Source organism: Sebastes umbrosus, chromosome 21, assembly GCF_015220745.1.
Source record: "Sebastes umbrosus isolate fSebUmb1 chromosome 21, fSebUmb1.pri, whole genome shotgun sequence".
NCBI lineage: Eukaryota > Metazoa > Chordata > Actinopteri > Perciformes > Sebastidae > Sebastes > Sebastes umbrosus.
In genome coordinates, this window is record NC_051289.1 from 23305534 (window position 1) to 23324758 (window position 19225).

At 43.2% G+C, this 19225-nt stretch overlaps 1 protein-coding gene across 3 annotated transcripts in view; it reads left to right on the forward strand.

Moving 5' to 3' along the window:
- Positions 1 to 19225, forward strand: part of LOC119480529 (partitioning defective 3 homolog) — a 431832-nt gene that overhangs the window by 197940 nt on the left and 214667 nt on the right. For all 3 annotated transcript variants that reach the window (XM_037756853.1, XM_037756854.1, XM_037756855.1), the window contains 5 exons: positions 214 to 320; positions 2026 to 2109; positions 6855 to 6980; positions 10731 to 10955; positions 13857 to 14044. In XM_037756853.1, the coding sequence (XP_037612781.1) occupies positions 214 to 320; positions 2026 to 2109; positions 6855 to 6980; positions 10731 to 10955; positions 13857 to 14044 (730 nt within the window). The remainder of the gene's footprint in view (positions 1 to 213; positions 321 to 2025; positions 2110 to 6854; positions 6981 to 10730; positions 10956 to 13856; positions 14045 to 19225) is intronic.

Below are 19225 nucleotides of genomic sequence, written 5' to 3' on the forward strand. Positions count from 1 at the left end.
TACTCTGCTGAGAGTCTCTTTTGATTTAGAATTGAGGCCGTTACTTGTTCCTGCAGGTAATTGGATTAAAAGCCAGGAGGAGAGAGAGAGAGAGAGAGGGAGACGCAGCCACAGCCAAATAGAAAGAATGACATTGAGAGTGTGAGTCTTTTACTATGCTGGAGCAGTCTTTTAATGATTTATCCTGTCTTTCTTTCTTTCGTTCTTTTTCAGGAGGAGGAGGAAGAAGAGCGAAGGAGACACGAAAGGAGGATTGAAAGGATAGAGCCAGTAGGGAGGGCGGACTCCTCATTGGAACATTCACCTATGTTCAGTCTAGAGTGAGTGATCCCCAACAACCCGACCACCTATATACCATACAGTATGTCTTTGGGTTGGTTCACCCAAATTACAGATTGGTATCTACTACTAGGGCTGTCAATCCATTAAGATATTTAATCCCAATTAATTGCTTGATTGTCCAGAGTTAATCGTGATTAATCGTAAATTAATTACACACTTTATTTGTTCAAAATGTACCTTAAAGGGAGATTTGTCAAGTATTTAATACTCTTATCAAGATAGGGGTGGGCAAATATGCTGCTTTATGCAAATGTATGTATATATTTATTATTGGAAATCAGTTATCAACACAAAACAATGACAAATATTGTCCAGAAACCCTCACAGGTACTGCATTTAGCATAAAACAATATGCTCAAATCATAACATGGCAAACTGCAGCCCAACAGGCAACAACAGCTGTCAGTGTGTCAGTGTGCTGGCTTGACTATGACTTGCCCCCAAACTGCATGTGATTATCATAAAGTGGGCATGTCTGTAAAGGGGAGACTCGTGGGTACCCATAGAAACCATTTTCATTCACATATCTTGAGGTCAGAGGTCAAGGGACCCCTTTGAAAATGGACATGCCACTTTTTCCTCGCCAAAGTTAGTTTAAAGCTTAAAGTTTAAAGTTTAAAGCTAAGTTTGCAGCATTATTTAGCCTTTATGGCAACAAGCCAGTAGTACCAATGGATTCATTATGTTTTCTAGTTTCATATAATGCCAGTATCTTCACTCTAGCTTTAAAACTGAGCCTGCTAGGACCAAAAGAATTGCAAGTTGCTTTAATGCGTTAAAGAAATGAGTGGCTTCTAAAACAAATTTGCGTTATTATCGAGTTAACTTTGACAGCCCTAGTATCTACCCATGTTGATAGGTTTTGTCTCACTTGTCCAGATAAGAGATGTCCTCCTCTCACATGTCTGCCACCACAATAGAATTTAGTCTGCAGTGCTGTTACATTTTGATAAATACCGCAGCAAAGTGTTCCTGTTTTCATAGGAACTACTTTCTACACTAGAATAGTCTCCATGAAAACTGGTTTTAATAAAGAGATAATAAAACACAAACCATATGCATGGCTAGATCACACCAGAGCTAAGGAAGAAAACATGTATTTTTTTATAATTTGGGTGAACTGACCTTTTAATTTACCACAGTGATACCAGAAAGGTTAATAATTGCCACAACATCATCCCTAAACACAGCCATATTACCATATGACAATGGCAACACAAAGCATGCACAAAGACCACGCCTTCCTCCATCAACACCATCACACACATCTGCATCAACGGCCGCTCGTGTTCATTTGTCTTCACGTCTTTATCTACACAAATTAACCTCCTCCTCCTCCCTTCCCCACACGTTTTTCAATTAATCTGTTCTCTTTTAGCACAACAATCTGATCTTAATCACTTAATTGGAGTCTCCATTTGGGCCCCTAATCGACCCCGAGGTCCACCAGTCTGACTTTGTAATGGATGACTTTGTATAGACAACACAATGCAGGCTCCGCCAATAAGGCCGCACCAACCCCCTTTATCCCATACATCCCATCAATGTCTTGTCATGTTTGAGTGTGTTGTCCTTTATATTCTACATTTTCTTGTCGTAGCTGTTGTTTTTTTATTCATGCATGTCTCCCCCTGCCTCCTCCCTCTTCTCGTCCCCTCGGCCTCATCCATCATCGTCCTGCAGAGGCCTGCTCAAGCCGGTCGAGGTGTCCAATGCTGGAGGGCCCCTGGGGATCCACGTAGTGCCCCTCAGTACGCACGATGTCAGGTAAAAGAACAATCTGAGAATCAATGCAGCTTAGTGTACAACTATAGCTAGTTATAGCTTCACCATCCAATATGTCTCCTGCATCCTTTGGTTTGAAGTTTTGCTTCCTTTTTACTTTGACTCATCATTTCACTTTTATTCTCACTCTCTGCTCTCTGTTCTCTCTTATTCACCTCTTTTTACATGTTGCTCCAGGCTGTCCTTTTCACTGACTCTGATTCTTCCGGCCATCTTTTTTTAATTTTTTTATTTTTGCGAGCCTCACTGCTGAAACACCACGCCCATACCCAGCTCATACCCGAAAGCTCGGAAGCCCCCAGTGGGAAGGAGAACAGATGAAAGCAGCTTTTTGCTCTTGACTGCACAGTTTCTTTCCAAGTCGTATTCTGCTTTTCTTTTATCCTAACCTATGTCCTCAGTCACAACGGTGTCCGCTCTGCCTTGAAGGTGATTCAGACATGCTTTCTTTTGCCTTTTTTTTTTTTTTTAACTGACGAGGAGTGTCGATGACAGGGGACAAAGAGGAGGAATGCATCCCAGTTTACAGTTATTCCAGAAAAAAAAAAATAAAGGGCAGAGGAAGTGGCCAGATGTAATCAAACTAAAAGCTTGTGTATAACACTGATCCCCGCTGCACGCCAAGGGACTGGCACAGCACCAAGGTGAATGTGACTACTCAGCGCTGGCTGGGAGAGAGAGGGAGGCGAAAAGACAAAGTGAGGAGATGGAACGGGATGACATTTGAGGGAGAGAGAGGATGGCTGTCATTGAAGATTGCTGCGTGTCATTTTCTTTTGGGACACTAATCCCATTGCTGTTTATAAGCAAGTGTCAGGAAACTATATTTAGCTTTGACCTCGTGCGATTGACTCCCTCAGAAGCTGTGACACTTTGAGTTATCCTGAGTCAGAGGAGGAAAGTAAATGATTCACGATGAGTCCCACCAAGCAATATTGCTTAAATAAAGTTGAAATCCAGCTATATATGAGACATGCTATAGAGTGCTCCAGGGATGACGTGTTTTTTTTAGGCCAACCAGGATGTTAGCATCGCACTGGTTCCCTCGAAAAAAGCGCCAGATTTTTCCATTGGGTTTTGGATTATTGCTGAAAATATGCTCTGTGGCAAACAAACGTTTATGATACGTGCATATTTTGTTTAGCAAGATAATCTCCACAAACGCCAACACCACTTTTCTGATTTTTGAAGTGGGAATGCAATCACCAGAAGTGGAACGCTAACGTTGGGCTATAAACAAACACAATGAGGCGTGATGGCGTTTAGTTGTCTCCTTTTTAAGACACGTAAAAGCTTCAAAATTCACAAGTGGTATATTTACTGACGTATTTTTGTAGAACAAAACGTTAAAATCTCTTCAGTATGTGTTAACAAGCACAGACCTTATTTCAGGCATCTAAGTAAAAACCCATTGACTTCCAGACGAGGGAACAGGAAGTGCTAAAATGCATTTCTGGGTTTCTAGGACTCGTTCCTGAAGCACTCAGCTCCTCTGTATCCCCACAAAAATCAAACTGCATCTTGCAGGATACAGTGGTGATGCTGCACGGCACCGTCTTCTCCATCAGCTAAGGTCATTACTAATAGCCACCAGAGCCTTCAATTAACTTCAGACATGATAAGACTTAGCGTCTGGTCAGTGGGAGGATGCTAATGGCCAGGTCCAGCTCCTTCCTGTGTGCTGTGTGCGCTAGGACAGGAGGCATTAGACTCAGCGGGCTGTCATTACGTCTAGACCAGGGCCACGGGGGTCAGACAGCCAGCAAAACCAGACAGCAAACAAGGAACTGCAGGCGCTCCAGCGTCGGCTGTTCGCATTCTGCTCCGCTGTGCTGACATCAAGTTAGATCCAAGCGGGGAGGGGGAGACAGCTGCAGGAGAGAGCTTAGAGACTCCAGCAGACAGTATCTCTTTCTCTCTCACACACACACACACATGCACAGATCCTTACCTGTACAGTATGAACTTGCAGTTTGTGGACTCACATGACCGGTGTCTTCCCACACAGAGTCTCGCTGTCTCATTCTTTCTCTTACACAAACAGCTTGGGAGCAGTGCTGATCTACCTTGAATGCTGTGCACACATAGATGTACTGTACATCTGCACACACACACACACACACACACACACACACACACACACTGCCGAGCCCCTCGCAGATGCATTCTTTGCTTAATGAACTTCTCATTCCATGACCAGTTTCAATTGTAAACAAACTGCGGACATAATTGCCGTGCATAAATGGATCCTGATTGGATTATTATTTGATTAAAGGCAGTGGATGAGAGCAGGTGGCCTCCTTCAAATCATCTCTCAGCACTGCCGCCCAGCCACGAGATGGAGTTAAACCATACAGTGCATACATGTACAGTACAATGCTGATTTTTGTGTTTTAGGAACAGCAGGCCTGGTATTTTTTCCTCCAAAGTTTGCACACATTTTTCTAACTACAAACTCCTTGTGCTTATATCTGACGCCTAATTTATTCACTGACTTACACCCAGTGAGAATGCCATTTAGATTTTGCTTCAACTCTCCTGCTTTCCTCAAGAACCTGATAAATATCTACAAAAAAAAAGCCACCAGTGAGATGGAGAGGAATTGAGAGGACGGCAGTGCATTACAGTCATCACAATAATAGTGCTTTTACAAAATCATCATCTACTTCAAATCTCTAAAAGATGCCGCTTTATCCCCAATCCTCCCTGCCTGCTGCTTTGAATACTGATCGGGGATCAACCAAAACTCCTTTATCTACTGTCTGCTACCAGATCAGGAGTCATTAGAGTGTGTCCACGCTGTAATCTCCATTCGCAATACTTTGTTTTCAAGCTGCCAACACTTATGGAGATAAAGCACAATCATGTCCGCTTCCACACGGCCCGCAATTACTCTCCGCTCAACACACTTAAGCTGACCTGGCAACGCCGGCTCCGACACCGAGGAAGAGGGAAGGGCCTTTTGCGATCTTTAATTTCAACTTAATGCCGAGCCATTTACCCCCATTGAGGAGCTGAGATGAGTCTGCGGCGAGAGCGTGGATGTCCACATTATGCAGCCAATTAGGGCAATGTTCTGAGAGTGGCCCCGTTTGGCTGAAATGCTAAAGAGCTCCGCAAATCTGCCCTTGACGTCTGCGGTAAACAGGGTCACAATTTAAATGTGCTGTTGTTTATGTGTCCAGTGAAACGACAGGAAGTAGCTGAAAATGATGAAAAGCACGTAGCTTATGCCCTTGCCACTGATAAGCTGTTTATTGCAGCGTGATTCACTATTTCTTGCACATCCTAGTTTGGCTTCTGAATACTTTTGGCTCTGATATATTTCATCATTATTTTTAATTTCCCAAAAGTAAGCCTCCAAACTTTTTTGTCAGTTTATGCAAGGACGCCAAACGTTTGCACTCAGTCAGTCTACCTGCTACCTCAGGCATCTGACGCCTTAGAGACGGATGGAGTTTGTAGTTGTGCTGTGCGAGCGCGCATCAGATCTCTTTGCATGCGGTTATCCTCAGGGCCTAAAGCCCCAAGGAGCTCACTGATGTATTTATTTAGAGGAGGGAGCGAGGAGGGGGGGTGTGGGGGTATTTAAAGGTAAAGGTTGCTTTTTTTTTTTGAAGGGATTGCTGAGATGGCACCGCCGTGGAACTGCTCGGGTATTTATTACAGCACTGCCGGCTCTCGTCTTAAGCTCCAGCGAAGGAAAACTGCAGCGATTCTTCTGAAGCCATAAGACGATCTCTTAGCTGTTGGTCTGGATTACCTCAGACAACCCGCCCTGTCATTCTCTCAAACCTGCACACAGAAAGGCACACAGAGCGGAGGACAGAGGACACAGGTTTTAAAACTTTGTTAGCAATGTGGTGTTTCTCTGGAAAAATGCAGGGGTTTATTCAAGCTTAAAGTTTGGAAAGTTTACTTTTGGTGAATACAGACCATTACAGCTGGGCTAAAGTTACTTTAGTAAACTTAGTTTCTAAATAGTAAAGTTAAAGGGACTCTCTGTAAGAATCAGAAATTGCTTGTTAACAGTGACACCTGTACTCCCACAACACCAGTGTTCGGTGCTCAGAGTCTGAGTTGTGGTGAGGGCTTGTCGTTTGTTGGTGTTAGCGGACTCCGTGAACGGTAGCTATGGTTGCACACTGTTGGCCTTGAAGGCACTTGCGAGCGCACATCTGTTGGATTTTCAGGCCTGGATTCTTCAAATTAAAAGCAATCTATAGGTCGATAGAGGAAACCCAGAAAGTCGTAGAAGGTCTCATTTTTCGGGTTAGGTTTCAACCTGTTCACACATTGGCAATAAAAAAAACGTGTTAAAAGTTACATACTGTTCCTTTATTTACTTTCCCCAAAATCTGGGAGGGAAAAAAACTACACGCAAAATGTGCAGCACTTTGTTACACTGTTGTTTTATAACTTATAAATCTCTAGGTCTTAAAAAACAACCAATATCTACTCTGGATAACTAAGAGATTTACTTCATTCTTGGATAATGCTCATCACCTAGTTTATCTTTATATTCCCTCCTTTTCCCTCCTCCATGCCATCTCTTCTAGTCTCCTATGGACAGTCATTACCTTTTTAAACATAAGGATGCAGGGGACAAAGCTTGCAACTTGCTGCCTGCTGTTCGGTACATTGCTCTGTGACCATGTGTGGTGTAATTGATACAGTATGTGTCTAAACGATGTGTTATCTGTGACCTGTTGTGTGATCATTTCCAGGACTCAGGGCTTGCTGGTGAAGCGTCTGGAGCGCGGGGGGAAAGCCGAGCAGGAGCGTCTCTTCCAGGAGAACGACTGCATTGTCAAAATCAATCAGGCGGACATTCGCCACCTGCGCTTCGAACAGTAAGCTATTGATTATCTTTTCCTATATAATAAACTCCGAAGTTCCCACTAACTTTTCAGATCATTTCAGTATGTCTTCTTTCTTGTCAGGTGCACTGAATGCCGTGCTGATTTGAATTCCTTTCACTCTCTTCCAAAAGCTAGGACACACACAGTGTTATCCTGAAGCGCTGTCCACTCCAGTTCATACGGAGAGAGCTCTGTGTCGGACATTAAGTGCAGCGACAGTAAATAGTGTTGCCGTTGATAAGTGGAGCCCAAACTTCAAGGAGACGTGACACCCACGCGGCCGCACAATAAAACAGAAATATTACTGACTTTGTCGGCCTCCCTGTAATCGGTCTCAGTGACCTGCAGTCCTTCACCGCCGCTTCGCCCTGTGAACCAAAACCGCCTACACTCTTCTCTCCATTCATTTCTATCGATTCATCGCTCCCCTTCATTTCCTAAAGTGGAATGAAGATATAAACCTGGGACTTTTTCCACCCATTTAAGCCACCCTTCTCCCTCACACACACGCACACGCGCTGACACAGTTACACTTAACGTCTTATCTACACTTGTGTGTGTGTGTGTGTGTGTGTGTGTGTGTGTGTGTGTGTGTGTGTCGGGCTGAGTAATAGATTGCTTCTCCTCCAGGCTGGATTCTGGAGGCAGTGTACCGGAGGTCTGCTCCGCTCTTTCCCTTATCATCCACTCCTCCACAGGAAGAAATAGCCCGGATTCCTGCTGAGGAAGGCCCAGCCTACAGTCATACTGGGCTGGACATAGTCATCTAAAACCACTGGGCTTAGAGCCACCCTGCTGGATGATTGACACAAACCAAGTTTGGAACCCCTCTGTTTCCAGAAGTAGAGTCGGAGACTACACAGTTTTTCTTGGACAACTATGTCACTGTTAAAATCAGGGCTGTCAAAGGGAATGCGATAATAACGCGTTAACGCAAATTCGTTTTAACGCCACTAATTTCTTTAATGCATTAATTAGCGTTTTTTAAGGTATAGCGGGCTGAGTTTTAAAGTTAGAGTGAAGATACTGGCATTATGTGAAACTATAAGTACTAGGGAGTCCATTGGTACCGACCACGTCACACTAGCTTGTCGCTAAGGAGGTTGAATAACGCTCCAAACTTGCGCTAAATCTTGCAGAGGAAAAACTGTTATGGCCATTTTCAAAAGGGGTCCCTTGACCTCTGAAGGGTTCTATGGGTACCCACGAGTCTCCCCTTTACAGACATGCCCACTTTATGATAATCACATGCAGTTTGGGCCAAGTCATAGTCAAGTCAGCACACTGACACACTGACAGCTGTTGTTGCCTGTTGGGCTGCAGTTTGCCATGTTATGATTTGAGCATATTTTTAATGCTAAATGAAGTACCTGTGAGGGTTTCTGGACAATATTTGTCATTGTTTTGTGTTGTTAATTGATTTCCAATAATACATATATACATATAAATATAAATATGCATAAAGAAAGCATATTTGTCCCATATCCCATGTTGATAAGAGTATTAAATACTTGACAAATCTCCCTTTAAGGTACATTTTGAACAGATAAAAAATGTGCAAACAATTTGCGATGAATCGCGACTAGCTATTGACAATCATGCGATTAATCGGGATTAAATATTTTAATTGATTGACAGCTTTAATTAAAAGGTTCAGTGTGTGGGATCTGGCAGTATCTAGCAGTGAGGTGACGAGATTGCAACCAACTGAAGCCTCTCCCGTGTTGGAGAACTACAGCGGCCGACGTGAAAACATGAACGGCTCTCTCTAGAGCCATCTGTAGCAGAGCCAGTGCGTAGAGTTTGTATGTACATGGGAAGTGAGTGGTGAAGCAAGAGAGAGAGAGAGAGCGAGTAACGTTATGGACTCCGGCCCAAGCAGGAAAAGTTAACAGAGTTTGGTTTGTCCGTTCTGGGCTACTGTAGAAACATGGCGGTGCTACATAGCGGACTCCATGAAGAGGACCTGCTCCCTATGTAGATATAAACGGCTCATTCTAAGGTCACGAAAACATGATTCTTATTATCAGATAATTATTCACCAAAGAAAACTTATTAAAATTATATTCCAATTCTGCTATTAGATCCCCCTAATTGTTACACACCGGTCCTTTAAAGTGCACTTAGCATAACCAACTTTGGCAAAGATAAGAAAAGCTCCTCATCAGCTTGTAAAACTCCAGACTATCACAGTTACCTTACCACATTATGTTAATGTGTTCATCCGACCGTGCACAATGCCACGAAGGTTTAAGGATTTTTTTACTATTGTCATTAGTAAACATCCCAGTCTCCTTCCAAGCCTTTTCTACTGTGAAAGAGGCTTACAAACCAAATCCACTAGGGAGTGATGTTTTGTAGCGTTCCACACTTACCTCCCCCCCGCCACATCCCCACCACCACCTCCCTTGCCAAACACACCCTCCTCACCGGCATCCAAATGCATATGATGTTTGTGATTCTGCATAAAAATGAGGTGAAGGAGCTAAACTTTCCTCCCTTTCTGCCCCCCTCGCTCCTCTCTCATCAACTCCCCCCCCCCCCCCCCCCCCCCCCATTGATTGTGCGTCGCAGAGAGCGACAATTTAAAGTGATAGTCTAATCTCCTTGGATTGTTTTGCATGGGTAAATATTTTGAGGCGCTTAATCTAACTGAATGTAATGATGCATTGATGGGGTAATTTATTATTCAATCAGGCTCGCGTGGAGGCTGATTACTGGAGTGATGGCACTGTATATGTGCAGGTGGGAACATTTGCGCACAAACACACACACACTCTTACCCCCTCAGCGTGCACATGTGAGTGTTTTCTTTTGCAAATTACCATAAGAATAAAGATGGGAGAGACCAAATCCCGCAGAAGTGGCTCGGTATACGGCGTGCGCGCCTCGCCTCCGTGACACCGCTCGAATGAAGTGCTGTCTATCGTGGCAGAAGCAGCTTAGCGGCTGTCATTTGGATAGAATCAGCATGGTATTACTGGCGTGGTAATGGGGGTCTGGAAACAGGAGGTGGGCTTGTTGGTATCCAGAAAACCCAGCGCGTCTTTGGGCCCTTATGCTGCGGCATGGCTCGCTCCTGGCCAACCTATCTATATGCTAAGTGCCACCCGGCAAACCAGACTAAACAATTCTTGCGTCTGGGAATCATGTTGAGCTCTTGTCTCGGCTTATTTGGCCCCACAAGTCACATGAGACTGAGTGTGTGTTTTGGCTATTTTTTCTTATTTTGTGCGTAAAGAGTGAAGTGTGTGTCTGCTTACTTTGGAACCTCATTGTCTGGAGAGCTTCCTTGATGCATGATTCATCATCTCTGGTCTGATTGTTGAGTCAACTCATGCCCACACACAAACCCACAGACTGCTATTGTAGAGAGACTTATACACTCCTCATACAGTGTCTTTCACTGGCGTAATATAGACTACACAATATATAATGTTTCATCACTGACTCACCGTTCTTATCTCGTTGCTGTCGCGATGCTGGTAATTATAGATAATGTAATTTTCTGTCCTCTGCTGCTACGCGGTGAGTAGCCCTGTGATTAGCCATGCTAACCTTAACTCTCCCTATCGCCTCTCAACATACAGCACCACCCTTATCCTTCTATATCTGTCAAGCTATGATAGCACATTACTGCACTTGTATCTCTTATCATGTTAAAGCTAATTCATTTCTGTCTGCATGACCTACCCACTCTCTCTCTCTCTTTCTCTCACTCTCTCTCTGTACCACCTCCAGAGCCCAGAACATCTTCAAGCAGGCCATGCGCGGCACGGCCATCCTCTTCCACGTGGTTCCCGCCGCCATGAGGAGACAGTTCGAGCTGCTGTCGCTCCAGAGCGAGCTTAGCCCCCAGCCCAACAGAGTCCGCTTCAGCCAAGTCTCTCTAAACTCGGGGGACACGTCCAGTTCGGTGGGGGGGCCAACGCACAGATCTGGACCACAACCGGGCCAAAACCACGAGTAGGTTTTAAGAGTTGCCTTGTGTATCCCTATCCAGCAAACATGTTGCTGTTTGAGTCGATGTTAAGACAACCTACACAGAATTTGAGAGCCAGATGAAAGCGCGACGCACGGCACCATTAAACGTAATAAGGCTAATAGGGATGCACCGATCTGACTTTTTCAGTCCCGGTATGGATAGCGATACCTGGGCTTTGGGTATCGGCCAATACAGAGTACCGATCCGATACGTAACTGATAATGTACAGCAAGTCGGTGATTGTTGTGAAATAAACCCCGACAAGTGCCGGTTTATTTCATAATAATGACCTGCTAGCTGTACATTATCCCGGTTATTACACGGCTACTTACTTAAGAAATCAATAATTTGACACAAAAATGGTCCGCCAGAGTCCAACATCAGAACTGCAACCATAGCAACGGTCTGTCATAAAGAAATACCGGACCGTAGAATGCTGTGATTGACCAATCAGAATCGAGTATTCAACAAAGCCATGTAATAACAGTGTTTAATTAATAAGCTGTATGCCTCACTGTGTGGACGTGACTGGGATCATTATTTTATGTGTAAGGCAACATCAGGGTTGAGTTAAATATTGTTTTACTAACTTTATAAAACAAAATGTAACAAATAAATACATAGATATACATTTATTGAATTCTTATTTATCAATAAAAAAAAATCTTCAAAATTAACAGGAATTACAATTGAGATTTTAATGCAGCAACAGATTGGACAAAAAGTAAACAGGAATTAAAATTCAAGGATATGATGTATATATTGAAAAACATGAAATTGAATTAAATGGATCGGCCCAAATTTCATCAATCTAGCCATTTGAGTCAGTATCGGCCCGATATCTGATCCGGTATTGGTGCATCCCTAAAGGCTAAACAGTCTCAGGCTCCCAGTGAATGCAATTGTGTTTTAATTACACCAGTCAGTGACTTTTCCTTAATATGTTCACTGTGAATCCATCAATGTTTAAAAGCTACTCAATAAAAGGCAAGAGAGCAGTTTAATAATAATTTCTACCTGAGACCTCCAGGTTTGCATCGCTGATCATCTTGTTAAAAGCCCATTTTATCCGCCCGTGGTTACTATTAATTTCTGTAATGTCTTTGGCCTAATTCCAGAAAGCTAAACATGTGGGTGTTTATCAAGTAGGTCCTTGTCTCTGGGTTTACAGACCTAATGTCAATCATATAAATTCATAAATCCTCTATTCATTCTCTGTATGTTACATTTAGTCATTCATTACTGCACAGAGATAATCATTTAATGTTGAGACATCCTTATTGTGTATCATACATTATTACATTATAGTAGCTTGACAGATAATGGCCATAATGTATATGCAGGGCACAAAGGTCTGCTCACTGTTAGGCTCCAAATAAATACTTTATTTCTCTTTTTCTCTTTTCAAGGCAACATCTTTTCTTTCACAGTTGCCTGAGGAAGTTCTTGCGGATCGAAATGTTGCCTTGAAAAGAGAAAAAGAAAAAATAATCTATTTATTTGCAGCCTAACAGTGTGCACACCTCCTTTGTGCCCTGCAGTTTAGTATTTTTTATCTTGCACCTGAGTGTCTTTGCCTGGATGTGCACACACTTGGTCTCTCTTTCTATATGTATGTATATGCTCAATTTACAACAGCACTTATTATTATTATTATCTTACATTGACAAGATACAGAAGAGAGAATTGAATCCAATCAGCAGGGCACAATGTCAGAGCTTTCACAAAATAACAATCCTAACCCCATGAACAATTTGTCAACCAATAAATTATTGACTAGACAAGGGCTTTTTGACCAACCGGTCGATCCATGGAGCAGGCAGGCCTACATGTCTGTTGTCCTAAGCTGCTGTTACCATCATTATTTCCAATAGTGACCCAAAAGGCATCCAGATACTTGTCCAAAACATGTTCTAACCAGAGTAGTGCACTCAGTACAGCGCAGATCTCCATCAGGAGTGTTTGCAACGACCACTGCTGTAATGTTTGATTGAAAGAATACAACCTACAATTAACCCCGTCTAGACCGCAAGCATATTTTACTCGCACGTCTCACGCAACAGATACACTCTCATTTTAATCTTAGCAACTGTCAGTTTACGGTCAAAATGAACAGAAACTTTCAGTCCTGCTGTGTGTTTAATTCCGTTAGCTGTTAGCTCTGTTAGCCAAACGCACTGCAGGACTCTGCTGCCCATTGGGTGCTAACAGAAGACGCGCTTCGTTGCAGTCAATGCTCGGTTCAGTTTATCATTTGCTAAGCAATGGTTATACATACATACATACATACATGCAATTGTCTTACCTAGGCGTACAAATCAAGAAAGGAACAATTTGTAATCCATAGCGTAAACAAGAGGAGTCCAAACTGAAGCAGGTGTTGATCACTTGTGGCCCCGACAGACCGGTCAAGAGTAGCGAGGAGTCAGCAGTCAAAGATGTCAAACAGTCAATAAAATATGTCGCCAATGAAATATGTTTTCAAAAAGTGTCAATCACTGCAACCATGAGAGGTCCTTGAGAATGCAGTCATAAATGAGCACCAAAAATATTAAGCTGATGAGTCCAGCATTATGCGAGATTAGCTGTGGACAGACAGACACAGAGATGCACTCACATGCACAACCAAATACATAATCTCCTGGTGGAGGTAAAAACATGATGTTTCGTCACAATATTATGATAAAAAAAGTTTGTTCTTGTTCGGGTTGTTTTTGAAATGTTGACCTACTACTAGTTCATTAACAAAAATACAGAAAATATCAAAACAGCATTCTGGAAATGTCCTCAACTTCTGCTTTCCTTTCAACCACAGTATCTAAAAGTCTATTTCTGTTGGTAAAAAAAACAAATGAAACCTTGATATTTGTCTTGCTCTGTAGCCACCAGGGATCCCTGGCAGGAAGCACCCCGGAGCAGAACCGACGGTACGCCACGTTACCCCACACCTTGGTCTCCAGGACCTCTTCAGCCCCCTCCCCCTCCCTGCAGCGCAGGGTAAGCACAAACCCGTCCAACAGCTCCTACCTGAAGAACAAAGGACGCAAATTCAACGTCCAGCTGAAGAAAGGTAAGAACCAGCAGACACACGAATGCATGATGTAAAATCTTTTCATTTTCACAAGACCAGCGCATGCAGCGCTCCGACCGTTCTCCTGACCTTTTAAATTCTCTCTGCTTTACGTTTGTGTGGTATTTTGGCAGCCAGCGCAGAGATCTCATTCAAATGAAGCAGCGTAAAGCGAGTTGTTGGTATTTTGGTGGAAATTGGGTCCAATTGGACATCTCAGAACCATGTCTGTTTCTGGTGCAGTCCACTGTGTTTACCTTCATTAAATCATTTGCAAATGATCACCCCACACACTCTACACACATCAGACCGGTCCATTGTAACTCTGTATTCTGGCCGTTTAAACGAGACATCGGATTACCGGAGCTCGTTAATCCCGTGCATCACAGCCTCCTTTCCAACTTTTTTTTTTTACAAATCTAACGCTACTGCTCTGCACCATCCAGAAAACAATATGACTTCCTGAAGAAGCCAATTTGTTGATCTAGTGGCATCATGCGTCACTGTGATTGGCACAGCTGTTTCAGAGCGACGAGACACAGTGATGTGACTGGCTGAGAATGTATTTATTATTCAACTTTCTGCCAGCCCTCATTTCCCCTTAAAATAGGGCCCAGAAGGGACTGACAGTGGTTTGACTTCGCTTGCAACCGAGGAAAAAAAGAATATCCATGTGTGGACAGATTAGAACCGCTTCTGCCAGCATTGCTGCCAATCTCCTCGTTGACAAATTACATCCACTCTCTCATCAGAGAGCTGTAGAAGAGCTCTGTGTAACAGATAGTATTACAGCATCAAAGAGCAGATTCTATTTTGCACTTCAAGGTTCATTTAATGATATTGTACAACACAGGGTTGCGCAGTTGCAGTCGTAGAAATGCAGCTATAGTCCCTTTATGCTACATAAGAAAAACAAAAAGCAGAACTATTTTTTTATGGTGGAGGGTGGAGGATGAGTTGGAGTTGAGGAGTCTCACAGCCTGAGGAAAGAAAGTGTCTCCTGAAGTTCGCTTTCAGACACAAACATACAGTTTTACTATTTGAATCATCAAGTAGCTGATGTGACAACCATAAAGTAGTGCATCCTTCAAGGGGAGAGCAGATGCACATAACACCTGTCTCTCTCTCTCTCTCTCTCTCTCTCTTTCTATTCCTGCCTCCATCACCCATCTTCCACTCTGTCACCCTTCTTTAATCCTCATTGAGACAAACCGTCTCATCATCTGTATGCATTTATTTTCTCCGGCGTAAACAATAGGTTGAGGAGGGAGACAACCTTAAATCTTTCAGGAAATATTCTAAAATCTCTCCTTGCCTTTGGGCTTTGTTTACGCGAGCAGGCCAAAAGCAAACACAGATCAACCGCTTCTTGAAAACAGAGTTTGTGGTTTGATGCCCTCCGGCTACATCACCACGCTCTTGTGGTCGAAATATTAAGATTCAGCAATCAGTCTGCTTCCAGCTGTGGTCGGTTTTGTTTGTTGACTTGGACGGGCCTTTGATACTGGAGCGCTTGTATATCTTAGCCAACCATTGTGGTGAGTTTACTGCCAGACTCCATCTCGTTTTCATCACTTCTCTATCTTTTTATGAATTGACGAGCAGTTGGTTGTAAAATGAACTGGCGCTGAGGTGACTCGCCTACTCTTTTTGTCTCTCTCTCTTTGCTGTCGGAGGGAGCAGATGTTAAGTCGAGAGCTGGCACCGAGGCCGTAGCAGCGAGCTTCAGGGAATAGTGCGGCAGGCGAGGGCAGCAGCGCAGGCTAAATGCAACGTGCTCGGGGGAAATGCAGTCACAAGCCGCTCCTAATATGTTTGGCGAAGGTCTCCGAGTGCTGCCGGCAGAGTTTCAGAGTTCTTCTACAGCATAGGACTGCGGTGCTAGTTATATACTTTTATTTGTTTATAATATGGTGAAGTTTTTCTTTTTCATTCTGCACACAAGCCTCTCATTTTAGTGAAACCAAGCTGTTGGTGGAGCTCCAGCAGCTCCAAAGGCTGATGCCAGTAGTTTAGTTTATTTTCACTAGCCACTTCATGGTCCAATTCAACACCAGCCATAACTCTCAAAAGTGCGCTCTAGTCCAAGTGACAGAAATGGTTTCTGAGATTATTGCTCGTGATTTAAATGGGGCTTGTATATTTCGAGCCATTCGTGAACTCTAAATGGAGATGAATTATTGTCCAAATGTTGTTGAATTGGAAATTTAACTGAGCACTAAAACCCGACAAAGTGTGCCCCCCGAAATCCATTTTGACAGTTCCATTTGATTACAATCAGACTTTATCGCTACTAATGTACTTTTAGAAAGGCTTCGGCAGTTTTGTTGTTGACTCGTAATTGTTGTGATTCGGCCCCCTAAGTGGGCCCCGGGATTGGAGTGGCGGGAGCAGATCTTGCTTGGCGAATTAACAAGAGTGCCTTAATCAAATAGTGCAGTCGAAAAGGACATACGCACCCCATTAAGTCATTCTAATGTGCCTCAGCCTCTCCTCATGTTTGCTGTTTAATTGGCTTATTGGAGCCAGGATTCCAACTAATCCAGAAAGGATACAATTACTTTTATCCTGGTCTTCTATTACCCAAAATAAAGACGTCAGTGGTTAATTACCGCGGGCCTATTAGAGTTGCATTCTCCTAATTGCCTGATTGGAGACCGTTAATGACGGGATCTTAGAATGGGCAGGAGTTTGATTCTGTTCATTAGATTGTGTTCAGGCCAGATGAGGGGAAAAGCACTAGAATGGGAGGGGGGGTCACGGTGGAGAGGGGGATAAAGACAGGGATGTAAAGGATTTAAAATGTTAAGCTCATCCAGATCTGAAACTGTATGACGGAGGTACAGTGGGATATCACTGATCATGAAGTAATGATCAACAAAACTTTATTTAGAACTCTGTGAAGTCACTGTTAGCTTTTTGGTTAGAAATAAAATCTGTCTTTTATTAGTCTATCTCTAAAGTTCAAAGGGACTCTCTGTAAGAATCAGAAATTGCTTGTTAACAGTGACACCTGTGCACTACCGACCATACTTGCCAACCCTCCCAATTTTCTCGGGAGACTCCTGTTTTTCATTGCCCTCTCCTGGTTTCCTCCCGGGTTCACAATTCTCCCGTATTTCTCCCAATTTGCCTACAAATCGCTCGTTTTCTCACACATTCGCTGCCGCTCTCTCTCTCATGCTTCACCACTCGCTTCCCACGTACACACGCACTCCCACAACACTAGTTTGCCCCCCGCATTGGTCACATTCCTGCTTACGGGCTTCACTAGATATAACTTGGGTTTTTTTTGTGCTTCGGAGTTAGTGTTGGAGTCTGAGTTGTGGTGGGGGCTGGTCGTTTATTGGCGTTAGGGGACTCCATTTCTAACCGAACATTAGCTATGGTTGCACGTGTTTGCGCGCAGCTGAAATTAAAGGCACTCGCGAGCGCGCATGACGTGACATCCGTTGGATTTTCCCCGAAAAATGGGTCCGGGTTCTTCACAATAAAAGCAGTCTACAGGTTGATGGAGGAAACCCAGAAAGGTCTAATTTTTTAGGTTAGGTTAAAACCTGTTCACACATTGGCAAAAAAAAAACATGTTTATACATGTGAAGACTTACGTACAGTCCCTTTAATTTCTGAGTAGGGAACTGATTGCCACGGCAGCGATGTGACCTTGTATTAAAAGTTTGCCGTTCATGAAGTCAAACTCTGCAGATTTAACATTCAACATAAACGATGGCAGCTCTTTTTCCGTCTGCTTAGTTACCCCGCTGCATTGATGGAGAGATCACAGCACGTCATTATCCTCGGCAGCCAAACTTTTTTGACTTCATAAGCAACCTCTTCATCACCTTTCCGCAAGTTTGTTTGTGTGCAGACGCCACGAGAAAAGTTGCCATCCGCGCTTCGCCCTCTTTGTGTTTCTCGTTCATCAACACCATCACTGTCAGCGAGACGACAGAGAGTTCGTCAGACTGCCGGAGAGACGTACTGGGGGAAAGTAGGTCATGATGAACCATCAGAGGTGCTGACAGCTCTGTGAAATGAGCAGCTACTTTGACATGAATACTAATCACTGTTGTTACCATCAGAAAAGCCTCCACTGAAACCACATAATGCGACTCTCCCACTTGACTGCTAGAAACGCCGACGGCTAGGTTATGCATGGTGGAATGTATCTCTGAACGCTGTTCTTAATGACTCATTTAATAACATTATGTAGCAGGATATTGAATTTTTAAATATTCTGTCAAAGAATAACCCAGACAAACACAATTTATTTGGTTTATCTCATTTCCTAGCTGACATTTGAAACCATTTCTTGCATTTATTTGACAAATTCAGGTCTGGTCAGCAGCAAAGGTCAGGCCTGAGATCCTCTTATTTATCTGTTATTGTATTTGCCTACTTCCTCCAGACCAGCAATTCATATTCATTAGATGGACCTTAAAGGTCAGCCTTAAAAGCTAAAGCAAAGAGCTTTGCACAGCTGATATCTCAAGTGTTTCCTCAGCTTACCACTCACTGCACTTCAAAAAAGCCTTGTAGCTTTTGCTCAATGATACATCAGTAAGAAACAACTATTAATGAACATATAATGAGCGCTGCTTTCCACATTACGCAAACTGTCTATATATAGTAGAAGATGATTTGAACGCAGCCTCCTGACCAGCCGTTGCACCAAAAAGTCTGAATTGTTTTTTTGGTTAAAACTAGGGCTGTCAAAGTTATCACAATAACCTGTTATCGCAAATTATTTTACTTGTGATTTTTAGGTTGGAGCAGGCTCAATTTTAAAGCTAGAGTGAAGATACTGGCATCATATTAAACTATAAAAAATTAAGGAATCCATCGGCACCAACTATGTCATACTAGCTTGTCGCAGAAGAGGCTAAATAACACTCCAAATGTGAGCTTAATTTTAGCGAGCAAACACTGGCATGGCCATTTTTAAAGAGGTCCCTTGACCTCTGACCTCCAGATATGTGAATGAAAATGGGTTCTATGTGTACCCACGAATCTCCCCTTTACAGACATGCCCACTTTATGATAATCACATGCAGTTTGGGGCAGGTCATAGTCATATCAGCACACTGACACACTGACAGCTGTTGTTGCCTGTTGGGCTGCAGTTTGCCATGTTATGATTTCAGCATATTTTTTATACTAAATGCAGTACCTGTGAGGGTT